The following is a 17,544-nucleotide window of genomic DNA, read 5'->3' on the forward strand; positions in this document are numbered from 1 at the left end:
AGACCGTGGACTACCACCACGGGGCCCCCGCAGCAGGGCTCGACGGGCACGAGGATCCCGTCAAGCATCGCGGCCAAGGCCAGGCCCTGCAGGACCTTGACCAGGCCCGGGAGGCCCGGGATTGTGAGCGTGGGCAGCGGCGGCGGTATCTTCGCGAACGCGAACAAAGAACCTGTTCCAATCAGAGCGCCGTCGTCGCCGGAGATCACCTCTTGGAAACGACGCCAACTACATGTAGACGGTCTAGCCCGCAGTGCTGACGATGAAGAGGGACGTGTTGGTTGATCCACAGAGCGGTGACGAGGAGGAGAAGAGGAGAAAAAAGAAGAAAAAGAAGGGGGAAGAAGAATCATCCTCGGAATAATGCCACGATAATGAGGTTTCAAGAGGCATCGACGGGGATGAAAGTCTGGATGGATCGCAAAGCCCATCACGCGGCCGCACCCCAGCTACACTTGTTACACGAACTCGACCCCTCCCGGGCCTCGGATGCCCACCCTGTCGACGGAAAGGGGAGGCGACGACGGACGTGGGCACAACCGGCCAGGCATGAGCAGGCAGACTACAAGCGTTAGGCGGCCGTCAGCACGGCACAATAACACGTACACGTGGCACCGCCGCCACCTGAACAGGGACAAGTCCACGCTTTAACCACGCACGCAGCTGTATACCATCTAGCCCGTATCGCCACCGTCTATAGGCAGAACTCCCCGACCACCACTCCGCCGAAACGCTGACGGACAGACAACCATGAGCACGGCCGTCGACGAGCACAGCAGCAACAGTGCGGCGAGCATGTGAACTACGCCTTGTCCGAGAAGGTGGCCACATACCCGATCGAGACCATAAGGAGCACCCCTGTACTCGATCGCCCTCGACGTGTCGGTCAAGAAGGCGTCGAGGCTGGTGTGTTCAACCCCATGACCACGTTGGTGTACTACGACGGGCATGTGGAGACGAACTTCTACGATAACTCGGAGCTGTCGGTGATCAGCACCATGATGATGAACATTAGGTACCTACCCGGTGACCAGCGCCTACGAGATCAGATGTATGGTTACGGTACTGGTGTATCTGGAGGAAAGGTGCTCTACGCCAGGACCACGGCCTCGGTCTCGGGACATCAGCGACGATATGGTCGTATTCAGCGACTACTCGGTGGGCAAGATAAAGTACGCACTTACGGACATTAATGACTCATGGTCATGAAGCGGGATCACGAGTCCCTTAAGGTAACCAAGATGGCGGGAGGCGGACAGGAACGAGGGCCTAGAGATGCTCAACAGCTGGAAGGAGTACAAGCACAGCGACAAAACCAAGGCCAAGGACGAGCCTGTGTGCGACTCCGGGTAGGCACAGCTCGAAGGTGATGTCCAGGTCCAACAGCACCGCCTAGACCGGCTACATGTGTAGGGTCCCGTACGCAGTCACGCGCGCTGACATGCGCAGGGCCGTGGGGGTGTTGGGGGAGGGGAGCATCGCATCCAGGAGACCACGTACACCTACCTGAAGGTGACCTAAAACAACTGCATTTTCAGCTGCATGTCCATGTCCAGAATAAGCATACGACCGCAGGGCGACATCTACAGCAGGAAGTTTTCGGTCAACATGACCACTGACGGGAAGGCGTCGGGTACTGGAAGCAGTGGGAGTTGACGAATATGGCCCTGACCTGCACTATGTGCAACGTTACGTGCATCTTCTCGAAGGAGCGGACCGACCTGGACATGGTCAGAAAGCCGGACCCGACCGGGACGACGATCATGTACTCGACGTTGGCCCGTTGGTGCGGAGGTCTCCAGAATGAGCAAGAACATCTGCACCACCATGGCCTGGACGGAGAGGGTAGGACGACCGACGGCATCCCTCCCAGGATCAGGACCATGGCCGACACCTCGGTGGTGGAGGCGGTCTGGGACAAGATCAGACGCGAGAGTGTCATCCAGGCGACTGTGGAGATGGTCAGCGGGTTAGAGGTGTTGTCGGACGGGGAGAGAGGTTCAATCCCACGGTCAGGGGGCTGATGGCGGTCAGCTACGGCGTGCGAATCAGAGTCATGTACATCGGCCTGTACCCGTACGAGGAAGACATCTTACCGCCCATCGCGACCTTGCTAGCAGACGACCCCACGAAGTGCTACGGGTCCAGGTCCTGAGCCAGGGCATGACTATGGTCGGGCAGCAGGGTGATGAACGGAGTCGTGAAGCAGGAGGAGGCGCGCCGCCCGGCCTCAGATCAGCAGCGAGGGCGCGCTGAGGTCCAAGTTCGCGAAGCTGCTCAGGTGCTCTTATATGTCCACGGTAGTAGGCGTGGCGGCGTTCGTCAACTACGTACCTGCGCCCGTGGACAACGCCGCGAAGAAAGTCAGGTACGCGTCGCTGTTTCTCGGAGTGGCTCGCGAGGAGGATGATCAGGATACACGACTCATTCCGGTTCAAGATGACCATGCATGGCCTACGAATGGAAGATGTACCCGAAAGAGATCGATCCTCAACGACTTCTTGAAAGAGGACAGCATCAGATCTCCAACTAACACGAGCACTTCTCAACTGCACTATCGAAGAGCTCTACATCCCGTTCTCGAACATGGCCGGGAACCTGTTCGGCAACATGAGCGCTGTCCGCAACGTTTTCAAGCCCGGGGCTCTCTGCCCGACGTCGACAGGGGCCATCTCCGCGAGACAGGGTCAGCAACAGCAGCAGCAGCAGGATAACGGTGCTGTCACAAACCAACCAGAGCGGGAACGTGGTCACGAACGAGCGCCAGTTGTTCGTCACGCGCAACTCCATCAACGGCCAGATGACCAGCGGACGCCTCGGGAAAGTCGCAGTCGCAGCAGGTCATGGTCCTCGAGAATATGATGACGAAGCTCCACGATGTCTTGGAGTCGTACAGGACCAGTCCAGGGATGTGGTCCTGGCCAAGCTCGAGAGCAAGATCGACATGCTGGTGGACAGGCATTCGGTCGAGGACGAGGAACTCGACGAGGTCGTGACCATAATCAAGGAGAGGTACCCGGTCGACCTCGAGGAGCTCGAGAATACCACGTCGGTGGTCGCGGCCATGCCCGCCGTCATCAAACGGGAGATCCAGCCCGCGGCGCCGTTGATGCGCAGGCACGACGGCTCGACCATGAGGGACATCGTGTACGAGCAGGTCATGGCGGACAGACGGTCGGGCGTCGCCCAGAGCAGGAACCCGCCGTCGAGCATGGGTATCTTCCAGAGTCCGAACGCCGTTCAGGACATGACCACAAACATGAACAGAGGCGTGGTCGGCGTCGTGAACATGGGGGATGTCGCAGAGTGCGGCCACGAGCGCCGCCGCTGTCGAGCAGCACATGAGGATGCTCGGGAACAAGGCGAAGAAGGATCTCTTCATGAGCGCCGTCGAGGAAGCGTTGGGCCGTTGAACATGGATTACAGACACTAGTCATTGCTATGGGCCCATTATATAGCGACCGCGATGTTGGAAGCGCGAGATACGGCAAGTCCTCTAATGCGTGGTCCAAGTATATGAAAGGAGCTTCAGGTCGATTTGCAGAACATACAGGTCGCGGTGGCCGACAAGCAATTGTTTTGACCAAGCCACCGCCAGACATTTACAGTCGGAGAGAGTGGTCCAACTATCGATGCTTAGAAGAACCGATCTTGACAGGAGCCTTCGGGGGCGCAAGGGCCATCCAGATCTGCTACAGTATGTCCACCCAACAATCAAGGGTGCGGTCGCTTTTTCAATATCAGATCTGGCCTCTCAATAAATCGGACGAGTGGGACAGTCAGATCTCTTTTCTCTGGTCAATCCCTCCATGGTCAATCCCAGTCCAGGCGATCTCTGGAAAGTGGCATGCTACCCTCGACAAAGCCGTCAGAAGCGTCGCCGCCATCCACTTCTCCTGCCCGCGTCCCTTCGATACCGATTCGTCCTCGTCCAGTCAAGCTACACAGGCTTCGTGGTCGATGCAGACAAGGGATACATACAAACCGCCATGTCGTCGGTCCTGGGCCCTTTTATAGGTTATTGCGTCTTTGACAACCACGAGGAGGTCAGTTTTGCGTCTCAATAACTTGACAATTGGGCTGAACGGAGAACGTCGTCGAGACGATCTCGACGTACATCATCGAGGACGAGGGCATGCAGATGGACATGGTCGAGATATTGCGGGGCCGACGGCTCGACGTCTGCAGAACTCCATAAAGTCGATCATCGAGATGATGGACCCGCCCACCGCCTAGACCATGACCGAGCTCGGCAGGATGATGAGGAAGGTGACCGAAGACTCGGAGGAGATCGTGGCCTTTTTCGACGACGACTGACCCGCTATGATTATGTCGGTGAACATGTGCACCACCGTGGAAACGCCCGACCGCCACTGACCGTGTGTGGATGCTGATGCCTAAAACTCCCTCCTGTACAACAACAGACTCACGGACTCGTCCATGGACCACGATCTGATCGTGGACTAACTACATGATGGTTGTGTGCTCGGGAACGGCAGGGGGGGTCCCTGACCCTGAATGTGTTGAGGCCGACGGAGGTGATGAAGGCCTCGGACGGGGCTGCTGAAGACGAGACAGGCCATGCGCCAGTTGGTGACCGCGTGTTTGGTCACATGCATGAGGGCGTCCGCGTCGCTGAGGGCGTCGTGCTGCACATGCTCGAACCAGGGGCGCGTCTTTGTTCGCCAACACGGCGGCCAGAGTGGCGGTCCCGTCCGGCACCGTGACGACCCTGAAGATCGGCAACGAGTCAGCGTTGGCAACCTCCACTTGGTCGGCCTGATGCCCCCACACCATCTATCACAAACAGCGCAGGGATCCGAAGTGAACCGCACGAGAGGAGCATGCTTTATAGAGTGGAGAAGCATACTCCTACGCAGCCTTCAGTAAAGGGGGTTGAAAGGCCACTCTGGAACATACCGAGCCGGACGAGCCTAAACCGCCCCCAGCCACTTGTAAACCGAAGGAGAAAAGGATGCTTCTCAGATGCGAGGAGCATGCTTTTCTTATGCTTCAAGTCTTGTCACTACCATACGTAAAGGGATACTTATTACTACGGAATCGACCCATCGCTGAGTACTGCCTATCTCCAGTAAGGCATTCCTGATACCATCATGGTCTTCATGGGCAGAACGTGGCCATGACACACATGCCGTTATGGGCCACGAGCACGACGTCGGACTCGGACCCGGTCTGGTTCGTCTGCTTGTGCCTCATCACTCTGTTCACCCACACGATGAAGTTGTCCAGCGCCGGCTTGGGCTCGGTGGCCACCACTATGTAGATCTACCATGGGCGTGAACCTGCTAATGATCGGGCTGTTAACCCTGCAAGATGATCCTTCTTTTCGAAGCTGAAAATCTCATCCAAAGTGGTGTGGCGAATGCCCAACTCGATCGATTTCTGTGCTCTCAGGGGCACGGTACCTCGAACTTCTCTTCAAAAGCTTGTTGCCCACGGTCCCTGGACAGGCCGCAATCAGCACAACCCTTCGACCCGGAGCGGCTGGACTATCTCGCATTCAGCAATTGGTTGCCACCCCAGGTCCGAGAGGATTTGACAGGGATGCTTCGCAGCCTGGAAAGAAACGTTTCAGGAACAAATGCAACCGCTGCCGAACACCGTCGAGTTCGATGTCGCATCCGCCATGCAAAGCTTGAGTGACGGAGAAAGCTAGCTTTCGATTTGGGTAGCCTGGCGAGGGATCTTTGCGCTCTGTTGATCGCCAGGCGAAGCTGGTACTCGTAATGGCCCGCGGGCTCCCTAGCGAATGAGCGCACCAGCCAAGTCGCGAGAGCTCCGTTGACTTGCGCGGCTTCTCGTCATGCGCCCTGCATCGCTTCATCAATCACCAGAGCATCGGAACTTCCTTTCTCCCTACTCTCACCCACAAGCTTTATGGTATGGCCTCCTCCACACCCAAGAGGTCGGTTGGAGAGTCTATTCTCCGCCAGTATGCCGAACATTCAGATCCCATTGACGCCGACGGCCAAACGCATGCCGTGCGCAGCTTGGTCCACGCGGAGCCCGATCCCGTGAGCGAGAGACCATACTCCTGAGGAACAGTCCTGAACCATCTGTTGGCAAAGTCTGGCGCCTGTAGGGGCGAGAAAAACGGTGTGCGATAAGAATGAGCCAGCAGTCAAGCCAACCGTCTGTGCCCGTCGAGGCATATGAAAATGTTCTGAATTGACAGCAGCGAAATGGCCCATCCGTCCACTGCGACGTCCTGAGTGGCACACATGAAGACCAAAAGGAACCACCAGCCAGTAAAGCTCCAGACTCCAGCTCCATCATTGTCGCCTGTAGCTCTCATCAACTCATCAATCTGACCTCCAAGGTAAATCATGGAGATCCCTATGTGACCCCTTTGACGCAGACAGACTACTTCTGGACTGGGTCTGGTGTTCTACCAAGTCGCCGAGATGGACATTTAGAGGGACAGTGCCCTTTTCTACTGCGAGAAAATCAAGGAGGCCGGTGGCCAAGTCAAAGCGGGTCAGCGTTTCTCACGTCCCTAGCAGATGGCTAGGCGGGTCTGTTTTGGCGCTGGCACGCAGGATTTTAGTACTGGCGAAGGAGACGAAAGGAGCGACGACCCCGGAATCTCGATTGGCATTAGATGTTCAGGCTATCGAACCCCCCACTGCGTCAGCACTTCAGATTTTGGCTTCTGGCCCACATGCCAGATTTTGTCGCCCCTTTTGCAACAACACCGCCCAACCACGACCCTCTCGCCACAATCGCCAAGCTCACGCCCCTGTCAGTGTGCAGAGGGACGGTGTGCAGGTGGAGGTGGAAGTTCTGTAGAAGGAAACTACAGCATCTCGTGCCTCATGACTCTACTGCCCAGTCGAGAGATCCGGAAGAAGCTCTGCGGGGTGTGTTTTCTTCGCTACCGTTGCAGACGCGGTCGATTCTGGTCGAGATGTGAGATATCGTTCGACGGAAGCGGCATAGGATCCTGACAGATCTGTACAAAGGGATGTTGACGCGTCGACGCCATGACGAAAAGTGGTGTAGAGTATTCACAGATGCAGGACAAGCCACTTGAAGTGCTGTCGACCCTGCTCTGCCCTGTCATTGGCACCTCAGCTGCGCTGTTGGCGGAGCACTCTGGACATGTCAGGACGATTGGCCTCTTTCATCCTCTTGTCGGTAGGTAATTTTCAGTGGGAACCAACCAGGAGAAGGGCCCCCCTACCCCAAAGGGCTTACCGCGAGGCAAGAATTGCAGGCTCATGCCCAAAGCCAGGCCCCGGATGAGTGGGAGATGTAAGGCCTGGAAATCTTTGAAAAGGGACTAGGTTGCCACGGTAGGGTGGTATTGACAGTCTCATTCGCAATCCTCATCTTTGGAGCTGGGATCGAGGTCGCTAGGTATCAGTCCCTGATCCCTAAATTCCAAGAGACATTGAAGGAAAAGAAAAAAGAACGGCAGAAGCGAAAATTCAAAAGACTTCACCACGACAAGAGCCTGCGGACCGAGAGACCGACAGCAACAAGGGCGGCCGTGGCAACGAGTTGGCATACGGCGAACTCATGAGACTCTGGCAACCCCCAAACCACCAAATGATTGATTTCTACGGAGGCAATGACAAACGGTGACAGCTCATGGCAGCTTGATTCCCGGGTTCGAGGATGTGTGCGGGGATGACTATCCGATGTGGATGCTGATTCCACCATGTGCCATCGCATGCCCGGTCCAGTCCAACTACCCAGCGAAGCCTGAAAGACACAGTGCTTCATTGTCACCCTTCCGGCGCTGCAACGGTTCTTTCGTCAAGTCGAAACACCACATGTCTGGAACTTCCTCCTGCAGCTGATGCCAGAGTGATTCTCCGTACTGTGTCATGACTGAGCCAAGTCCCTGGTCTTGGACTCATATACCGACGCTGAACCCCATCGTGGTGTTTGTTTCCCCCCTCCGTGACGAAGTAGATGGACACCGACCCCGTGATCTGAAGTGAACTTCGTCGTTCATGGCTCAGGACCGTCGAGAATCGAGGATTGTCCATCCCGCCGCCCATCTCGCACTGGCTTACATGCCGTGCCGTACAATCAGCACTTGACAGTCCACCCTAGATGGCAACCAAGTGGAGGCGGTATGTCACACAAAATCTTTTGTCGAGTCACAAAAACCTTAAATTATTTCCTCTTTCGGAAATGGTTTTTCCGAAAACGGAAAGAGACTCTTGGCATCACTGATCTCGCTTTTGGCTTGCATGTCCTGCCGTAAGGATTGCACTTGACGGTCCACCCTACATGATAACTAAGCGAGGCTGCACGTCACGTGTGCATCACATGTCAGGCTGAAATTCCTGCCAATTTATCAATTTCAGTAAAAAACGCTGTTTGTCGGGTCACAAACATTTTAGCGTATTTCCTAATCTGGAAATGATCCTACCGAAAACGGAAAATCGATCTTGGCAGCACTGGCATTTCAGGCTTCGTCCACCGCCATCCCCCCCAAACGTCTCAAAACAGCGCCATGGATGGCTGAGCTCTTTCCCTGGACTGCCTTGTCAGTTGTAAAGAGGAATCTTCGACGATGATGGGTTTTTTCGAGACGCAAGGACTGAGCGTGGGATCGAGTGCGAGGCTGTGTGGCAGATCCGCAAGGCCCGCGGCCAGACCGAGTCACTGTCACTATACGGAGACGAGCTGCCCGTCGATTCTCTCCGCTGGCGGTTGACGTTCCATGGCTGTTGTGCTGGATGTGTGACCCTTCGAAGACCGGTCCGTCGGGTGTGTGGAGCGTTATGGCGGTGATTCGACTTCCGACTGGGGTAGATGCATTTGTCTCCCATCACCTTCTTCGCCGGTCGGTGCTCCCTACGTTCAGTTCTCTATGGAAAAATCGCAGAACCCACCGAATGCCCTCGGCCAGCTTGCAAATCCAAGGACAGTATGGAGAATATCCACAATCGGGGTATATCTGCGGACAAGCAAGTGATTGAAATGCCCCACGTCACCGATCAGTCATCGAGAAGAACCTTCCGAGGTGAGGGTCAGGTGTACTTTCGCTCTGTCTGCCAAACCTTTGCCATTGTGATAGCCACTGGTGGAAAACAAGACGCGTGAAGAGACAGAGGACCGGGCGAGGGGGCGGTGTCAACTTTGATGCGAGTCCATGGCCGTCCCAAGTGTGTCGGGCACCGGATCCCTCATGCTCATGGGGGGGTAATGAGGGTCATTGAAGCATGGGAGACCTCTCCGATTCTTACGGAAATGGCAGGGAACCAGTACCGGGCACTGGGTGGCGTCGACCTCAAACATGATCAGTCAAGTCCACACCCTTTCTCTCCTCTTGTTCCTCTTTTCCCTCTCACGGATCTATGGAGCCGCCGGAAGAACTGCTTCTCATCATTGCCGCAGATGGAGCCTCACAGTCGTTGCATGCACTGCAATCGACCTCCAAACACTTCCACCGCGATTGCCAGCCTCTAATCTATTCTGACAGCACATCCCTCTTTCTCTCTCCCGTGGACCACTGCTGGTGAAGACCATCTACGGCAGACCAGAGATAGTCATAACAAAAGCCTTCAGCATTCATGCCATTGACGAATTTGGCGATTATGAGAGAGCCTCATCTACCCAGGTCAAGACTCTCCGTGTTGAAGATATCAACGAGCCTTGAGAGAAAGGACTCCCAACCGTTTACTAGGATTACCTCCTCCCAATCGGGTTCTCATCCTCTCCTCTCAAGAACTGGAACGCAAGTCGAGAAGCGTGGCTTGCCTTGTTGGTGTCTCCCTTGAATCGAATCAACTTGAGAGTCTCGAATGGAATATCAAATCGGAAAAGTCTCATGACAGTGGCTACAATATTTTGATAAAGGGCGCTACATCGAATGCAGACTTGAGCGCTCCGATATACTTCCCTCCCCCGCAATGCCTACAGGTTACCAACCTCCTCTCGATCTCGGTACTTCTGTCCAGGGTCTGTCATTTTCAACGACTGGAGATCGAGCATTACCACTCTTGGTCTCTAAATCCAAGCAATTCAACCCCTCATCTCGAGTGCTTCAGGTATCTCCGCCAATTTCGTCTCCATTATGGATCAAGGATTCAGAGAGTTGTGGCGCCGACGGCATGATCTCTCAATAGGCTTTTAGAATCGTTGCAGCTGGAGTTCTCTCGAGAGGCTTCGCGAATCATTGGAGCTGGAGTCCTCTCGAGAGGCTTCGCGAATCATTCATTGCAGTTGGACTTCTCTCAAAAGGCTTCCTGAATCACTGCAGCTGGAGTTCTCGCGGATGAGACTGAGAATCCAAGGCCACGCTCGGGGCCGTCCGCCGCCGTGGGGGGCTGCGATCCTCGCCGCTTAGCGAGAGGCGATACCGAGGTATGAGTGAGTAAGAATCAGTCAGTGGCCGTGTAGGCGGCGTAATTTATAGGCGTGAGGAGGAAACGCGTGCGCCGCCGTAGCAGACGGTTAAACGCGGTAGCTGGACTCAGAGTTCCCATGCATGTCGTTGGCCATATCCTGGAGCCACTCGCCTGAAATCGCAAGCCGCGAGAAGAAGTCCTGGCGTTGTATTGGTGGTTCAAAAGCCACCGTACACCAGGGAAGACTCTGACCGATCCCAGAATCTATCCGTCATGCGAGTGCCGGCATTCATGTTCAACCCTTCTTAACCTTTCCGACTCAATTTGTCTGGTAGAGGGTGCTATCAGAGATTCTCACTCTACACATGAGCGCGGATAAGGGGCAGCAGGTTGGAGAGATATACCATTCGTCATCATTGTGTGCAGCTATATACGGAATCCTTCGCTCAGCCCGTCGGACGACTCGACAAGCTCACTCTTCTTTAGCCATCCCTTCCAAAATGGAATGAAGAGGCTCGCCGAAGCTTACCATACACGTAAGGGTACTTTACACATCTCGATCTCAGGGGTGAATAGCGTCTGGCATGCGCGAGAGTTCCAAGAACGGGCTACTAGCGGTCGAGAAGAGCCGTTATGCGATCTCTGGCCAGCATTTTGTCCCTTCGAATGTGTGTTTCTGCCGGGGCAGGACGGGAATTTCAACCACGCAAATCGAACCGAGCAGACATCATTCCCCCATGTCAAGTGAAGATCCGAATGCGGGAGATTTCCATGCTCAATCAACCCGCCTTTCGGCCCAGACTGACTACTTCCAAGGTCAAGCTTTTTCCATTGACGGACAGTGCACGAAACAGACTACGTGGTGCACGTCTCATGGTCCAAAGTCAAATACGACGAAGTTCTCCTCTGCTGGGAGATGAACGGGGAGCCCACTCCCAGCCATTTCACGGCTATCCGGTGAGAATCATGGGTGCTGGGGTATATTGGTGCTCGAATTGTGAAATGGGTGTACAGGATCAAGGCTATTGAGCAATCCTTCACTCTCACCAGTCTAAAGCACAGAAATCTCTATCTCAAGTAAGTTGGTTTGGGACTATTGCCCCTCTTTGCCACCCCCCAGGCTGACCAGAAATAGCCAGCAGGCGGGCAAGCATAATCATCAACCAACAACCAACGGACGCGGCATTCAGATTCAGGAAATGCCCGTGAGCTCCGCCATCATGTCTCCGTGGACGCGTTTCAGGACCGGTACAAACCAATATCAACCGCGGGCCATGTACCGAAATACTGAGCAGTGGAACAGAAAGCAAGAAGTATCAGTCTGAGGTTCGAGGGACGAGGTTCGAGTTGCGAGGTGTGTTCACGTCGCGTCAGCATCACTGGAAAGCCGGAATACAGCTTCTGAAGTCTACTAGAGAGGACTTGAACAGTGGGATGTGTGAAACGGAAGTCCCTATTTTGAACGCGTCGAAATACTAGAGACAATGTGGCCCTTTTTGGTCCAGAGACGACCCCATCAGCAGGAATATCGGAGCCGACCTCTGGAAGACCGCTCGGAGGCGGCTCCGGTGCTCGCCTGTCCGAAGCTGCCTCACAACTTGAAGGCGATTCAAGTGAACTGAAGTCATGGGATAAGGAAGGGTGGATAAAGAGCATCGACATATGCCAGATACTTTTGGTGCTTGGCCGCTGCTACAACGAGGACGTGGTCCTTCTGACCCGGAGAGGTGAAACTCACCATGATGGATGATGCGGAATGTCAAAGTAGGTCTCCTTGCCTACTTCCTGTCTCCAAAACCCCTTGGCCGTCGAGAAGACCTGTGGGTGGCCGAGCGCCTTAGCGTCCTTGTTCAAGTGCCAGGCATCCGGCATGGGAACGTCCTCTTCTTCTTCTTCTTCTGCCCTCCGCGCATCAGAGGCGCCACCTTCCAGCGGCATACCCGCCATGCAGAGGATGAGATCCTCAGAAAATCTCTGTACCACCACCGTTGCCGTGGCATCTTGGTCTCGGTCTCGAACCTGCGATGCCGATCTATCCTCCTCCCCTGAACAACATACCACTACTCCAGACACAGAAAACAGATGGAGAGAGAGGGGTCTCGTAGGCGTCCACGACAGGCAACGCGGCAGTGCTCAAGTGGTCTCAAACAACGATACCCAATATGTTTGAGGGCTTTGAATCACTTTACAGCTCGCCTCGACGGTGAGCCGCTTCCACGACAAGCAGTAAGGTTAGGTCGGAGCGAGGTCAGCGTTATCTCCGAGGATGCGGTGAGGAGGATGTCGATGAAGCCGTCGTACGCGGTATGTTTCGAGTTGTACGGGTAGGTGCCGTCACTCCGTCTGCACATACCCTCCTGACAAGCTAGTAGGGTCCTCAAGATGTATGCCATGACGGAGAGAACAGAATGTAAGTGGAATAACTTGATTGATTGATTGATCAGGTAAGGAAATCTATTTAGCGCACCTGCGGACTTGTCGTGTGCCGAGGTGGGAATTATTCGGCTAATATTCCCGATATGGTTAGCGCAACAACGCAGACGGCTGGTCTCTACCAAAACTGCGCTCATCTCTTCCGCCACCCTGTGCTGAGATTGACCTGTATCCTCTATGAACAGCTCGTGCCCTACATTGAAGACCAATCCGTCCACCCTCGAGACACTGAAGTCTACGATCCGAGTCGCGCTCACGCTATCGACGCCTCCACGAACCCTCCACTACGGCCTCCAGCTCGAGACGAGATTCATCGAAGAAATTGAACAAACGACAGTGGTGCTTCTGAAGGAATGCTCAAGTTCGGTCATATTCCTTTCAGATGGACGAGATCCCAGGCACAGCAGCTCTTCCGACCCGATCGAACCTTGCCCGTATCTCAAAATCGATCGATGCCGCCCTCTCGCAGCAGCTGGAGGAATGGAATCTCGCCCTTTGCGACAAAGCCGAAGATTTGGTCACTGGTGATGGCATTTCAGGTATGCAGCCTGAGAAGGCCGCTGGTCCTATAATGCACGCCAAGATAAGAGCCGGACTACAACAATCTTGTGACGTCGGTACACGGCCTGACCGAACTACGACAGATATTCGGCTTGCGATAGCCAGTGAGATGTTCGACTACAACCTAGGTACCCACGGGACGACTGGCAATACTATAACGTCACTACTCTTTGGACTGTCACGCAACCCAAACATCCAAGAGAAGTTGCGCCAGCAACTCTGGACATTTATGCCTCCAGAGGTCACTCCTTTGAGTCCTCCTGACCTTTGGGAATCTTGACGGCTGTTCTTCTCTCAATGCCGTCGTTCTCGAGACCCTCTGAGTTTGGCCTCTAACACCACGTGGCCGCCCTCGTTTGTCCCTATTAATCAGCGCGTTCATTTGCCACGCGAAGAGCACGATCATGGCAAGGGCCACCATACATACGGCATTTTAGACATGGGTGGCGCACCCGCACAGATTGCGTTTGCACCACTCGAGGTCGAAATTTGAAGCGAGCGCAAGTGCGAATGAAATCTTACCGACTCCGGGTGTTGAATTAATACCAGCTATGGCTCGATAATCTGGATCCTCGATCGGATGTTTTTGCTGTCGATGATGGCATTTGGTGCAAAGCCCCGACCAGCGTGGAACTGCGCAATGTGCGTCAAGGTCCCTCTTTGCTACGGGATCTGGGACAAGTTCGACTCCCTCTCCAGCATCCTGATCTCGCTGGGCTTAGTGCCGCCGTCGGTATCTACGGCATAGCCAAACACCTGCACGCGCGGCACATCGTCTCGCCCCTTATTGCCCAGCACCTCCTACACCCTGAGCATACCGCTGCCCCCGAGGTGGGCGGCCAGCGTCTCGCAGGCGTCCTCGATAAGACCCCCGAGTCTCCCATCTCCGGTCACCCGTGTTCTCCCGCGAGAGTAGCCTACAGCAGCGGGCGATGCTTCTGAGGTTATAGACGTTCTCCTGTTACGAAGTCCGGGTCGGCAACAGCTCTTGTGGCAGGTTCGTTTGGGAAAAAAACAAAAAAAAAAAAAAAAATCTCGCTCACATGATCCCGCAGCTTGCTCGATATGTGGTAGCAGGATTTCCAGACGCGTGTTTTCAGCCGCGATGGAGCACCAAGGCCCGTATCAGAGGGAATCGGAGAATATACAAAGGGTAGGGGCAAGAGACATGGCAAACAGAGGGCTGGTGCCCGCGTGATGAAGGAGATTGGGGGCACAGCACAAACGTTTCGCTACAGCTCTTGCACGGCCATCTTTCAGGATCCGGCCTCATTTCCCGTCTTCTCCCAGCGTGGAGACGACGACGGCGATGCGCTTCGTGTACTACCCGAACGAGACACCACATACCCCGATCCGCTTCACGAGACTCTTTACAGCCACACAGCAAAGCATCGGTGTCTCGGTCTGATCGAACTCCCTCGTTGTTGCCAGAGAGGAACCAATCCAAAGCCTCGTCTTCCCACTCTCGTGTACACTACCATCTCCGACATTATGACATGTTTCGGAGTGATCGGGCCTTCTTCTTGCTCGAGGCTGAGAAAGTTGTCCCAGCTGTTGTCGGGGAGTTTCCTGATGGGGACCGGTTCGGACTGGTGACTGCGAGGAGATAGCGGTCGCGCTCCATGATACATTCTCCCAATTCGGTGATATCCTCAGCTGCAAGGTCGCCCAGGACGAGCTTGGAAACTCAAAGGGCTCGACCATGACATATCCAGATCGCAAGGTTCAGAAAGAGCGTCACGAGGAACTTGTACCGCGTGCCGACACGGGAAGGGCCATGCGACAGGCCTGGCTGACCAGGCCCCAACAGATGCTGGGGCCCGAAACACAAACAACCCACAGGACCTGCACGAATTCAGGTGTGAGACACTTGGGTGCGCCTCACGTTCTTTAAAACCTGAAAGTGCACAGGGTGATGGTCGATCTATGGACTACGGTACCTTCAACACACAAAACTTGGGTCACCCAGCTGTTTGTGCCAGTATGGAGCCGTCTCAAGCCTTGTCAGGATCTCCTTGCTGCGACAAACGTCCAACAAAGTTGGATCGACTCCAAGAATACCCCAAGGGCCGCAGTAACCTTGAGTGAGCGACTCCCGCCGGCGACTTTGCAGGTCGCAATCACCATGAGGACGCTCAAAAGGCGAAAAGTATGGTTCATCAACCTCCAACCAAGGGAGTTCTCTACGAACCCTGTCCAGAGAGGTAGCCAGGAGGCCTGCGGATACGAAGAGGAAGTGCAAGGCGCGCCCTCGAGCAGCAGCACCCTGGTATTCGAGCTCCTCGGGGCAATTGAATACTATATATATTACTGTCTGGCTTCTATTGCCAGCGCATACCGGTACGTTAAGAAGCTCGCAGGCCTCGAATTTATTCGGCATACATTAACATCCCATAGCATACCAGATCTCTCTGATCTCGAAAATGCCCGCTACAAGGACGAAACAGCACAAGAGTTCATTGATAAACGCAGGGAATACCTACAGCGTGAGCTGAGGGAGTCACAAGCAAACCATGATGCCGCCAACATCGGTCGAGCCTGCGCATGACGCGGTGGCCAGCGGAGAGGACACTCAACAAGATGTGCCTGGCCCTATCACGAATAAAAGTATCTATCTGCGCCCCGCTCCTAACGCGGACGTTCCGGGTATGAAGGCCATTCTCAATTTGCAATATTACTCACGGTATTCGTCCTTCGGAACTGGCAGAGATAGGCGATGATGACATGTATCAGCGGCTGGAGCATTCAACCGATTTCTACCATCAACGGCGAAGCAACGCACGTCATAGCCGTCCCTAGCATGGCAAGCAGAGTAGACGGAGCAATGATGTCCACACTGTCGTCGTTTCAAATCAGGAGAAATAACAAGAATATCGGGACCGCGGCCAGAAATCCCAAGCTTACAAGAGCTTTAGGTCCACGTCTGTCGGTAGTGCTGCCCACCCATATTGCAATAAAAGCTGGAGCAGCCACGGGGATCAAGATGAATCCTGCACCCTGAGGGTCCCAGGAAAAGACTTGGAGGACAAAGAGTGGCAAGACGGCGTCCAGGGACGTGATCAACGCGACCTGAACGAAAGTCGTCCCGGGAAGCTCTGCAGCCCAACGTCCGCGAATACTCTCCTGGCTAGATAGGTGGCTCCCGCTAGAAGTCGAGGCATGAAGCATCACGTCTTACTCACAGTATTTGAGGGTCTCGTCCGCCACGGGTATTTCAAAGGAAGACCTCACACTTCCCTCTGAACTCGGGTGCAAAGAGACATCACCAGAGAGACGGAAGACAGACATCAACGTGTCATTCTCCAATCACTCAGCGCGGTTGGCACAGACAGACAACCTGGCTGGGTAAGCCATCTCCGAACATCTGATCAATCCCTGCCGACAACGGACAGAAAGACATGTGGCAACAAGGGCCACCTCAGACCACCACCACTGACTGCGGACGCGTCTTCTGACATCCCTGCGATTCGACCGCATGCAGAATTTTCCTGTTCCGAAGAGCCCCCATCTTATGCTCGTCAAAGAGGTGTCGGTCGGCCTCACCTGATGGACAAAACAGAGACTTCGGCCCTTCTGGGTGATGGCGGAGCTTCGCCAGGCAAGCGAAAACACCTTCTATCACTGTCAGACATCCATTTGGCAGCCTGCTCGTGACCAACTTGGGCTGATTGGGACTTGATACGCCATCGATAGGCTCCACTCCCTCATCATGGTAGCAAAACATATCAGGGGACTTTTACGGGGCGTGGGGCTTTATCGTGTCAGATAGGCTCCTCTGTGGGTGCGGACTCGATCCTCCGAGGCGTTCATCGTGGCCAGATGCGCCTTGGCCATCTTCACTGACTCATTTCTCTACGGCGTGGTATGTGCATGGGCCTCCGAATTCCAACCATTTCATTGACGTGTCGCAAGGTGATCCCAGCGTTTCCATTCACACTCGTGGATGGTGCCTGCTAAAGCGTGGAAGACACCATTCGTGGTCTATTCCGATGCGAGCGTCGTCTTCTGCTCTCCTCTCGTCGTCCAGTAAACGAGCAGAAAGTGCCCAAGAGGAGAGGAAGCGAGAAAGGCTGGGAGGAGACGCGACATGTTTACCCCATTGTCTGTCTGCTTTGCATTGAGAGTAGACTGAGTTCAGTGATTGTCGAGGGCTGCTTCACCAGCCGCTGAACATACAGTGTGTCGACGCCTCATTCATTCTGGTCTCTGAGAATTGTTA

At 54.7% G+C, this 17,544-nt stretch overlaps 5 protein-coding genes across 5 annotated transcripts; 4 read left to right on the forward strand and 1 right to left on the reverse strand.

Annotated features, from left to right (window-relative positions):
• Positions 1-374: 374 nt before the first annotated feature.
• Positions 375-1,193, forward strand: AYO21_09509 (hypothetical protein; the record flags this gene model as incomplete). Its single annotated transcript, XM_022659442.1, has 2 exons — positions 375-570; positions 745-1,193. The coding sequence occupies 2 exons, from the start codon at positions 375-377 to the stop codon at positions 1,191-1,193; spliced, it is 645 nt and encodes a 214-aa protein (XP_022508219.1).
• A 468-nt stretch (positions 1,194-1,661) lies between these two features.
• On the forward strand, positions 1,662-3,433 carry AYO21_09510 (hypothetical protein; the record flags this gene model as incomplete). Its single annotated transcript, XM_022659443.1, has 4 exons — positions 1,662-1,969; positions 2,035-2,148; positions 2,207-2,600; positions 2,666-3,433. The coding sequence occupies 4 exons, from the start codon at positions 1,662-1,664 to the stop codon at positions 3,431-3,433; spliced, it is 1,584 nt and encodes a 527-aa protein (XP_022508220.1).
• An 8,632-nt stretch (positions 3,434-12,065) lies between these two features.
• Positions 12,066-12,724, reverse strand: AYO21_09511 (hypothetical protein; the record flags this gene model as incomplete). Its single annotated transcript, XM_022659444.1, has 2 exons — positions 12,066-12,350; positions 12,521-12,724. The coding sequence occupies 2 exons, from the start codon at positions 12,722-12,724 to the stop codon at positions 12,066-12,068; spliced, it is 489 nt and encodes a 162-aa protein (XP_022508221.1).
• Positions 12,725-13,146: 422 nt separating this feature from the next.
• Positions 13,147-13,605, forward strand: AYO21_09512 (hypothetical protein; the record flags this gene model as incomplete). Its single annotated transcript, XM_022659445.1, has 1 exon — positions 13,147-13,605. The coding sequence occupies one exon, from the start codon at positions 13,147-13,149 to the stop codon at positions 13,603-13,605; it is 459 nt and encodes a 152-aa protein (XP_022508222.1).
• Positions 13,606-15,450: 1,845 nt separating this feature from the next.
• Positions 15,451-15,873, forward strand: AYO21_09513 (hypothetical protein; the record flags this gene model as incomplete). The annotated part of the gene is made up of 1 exon (XM_022659446.1): positions 15,451-15,873. The coding sequence occupies one exon, from the start codon at positions 15,451-15,453 to the stop codon at positions 15,871-15,873; it is 423 nt and encodes a 140-aa protein (XP_022508223.1).
• Positions 15,874-17,544: the final 1,671 nt, after the last annotated feature.

The sequence above is a fragment of the Fonsecaea monophora genome, assembly GCF_001642475.1.
Source record: "Fonsecaea monophora strain CBS 269.37 chromosome Unknown Scaff95, whole genome shotgun sequence".
Lineage (NCBI taxonomy): Eukaryota > Fungi > Ascomycota > Eurotiomycetes > Chaetothyriales > Herpotrichiellaceae > Fonsecaea > Fonsecaea monophora.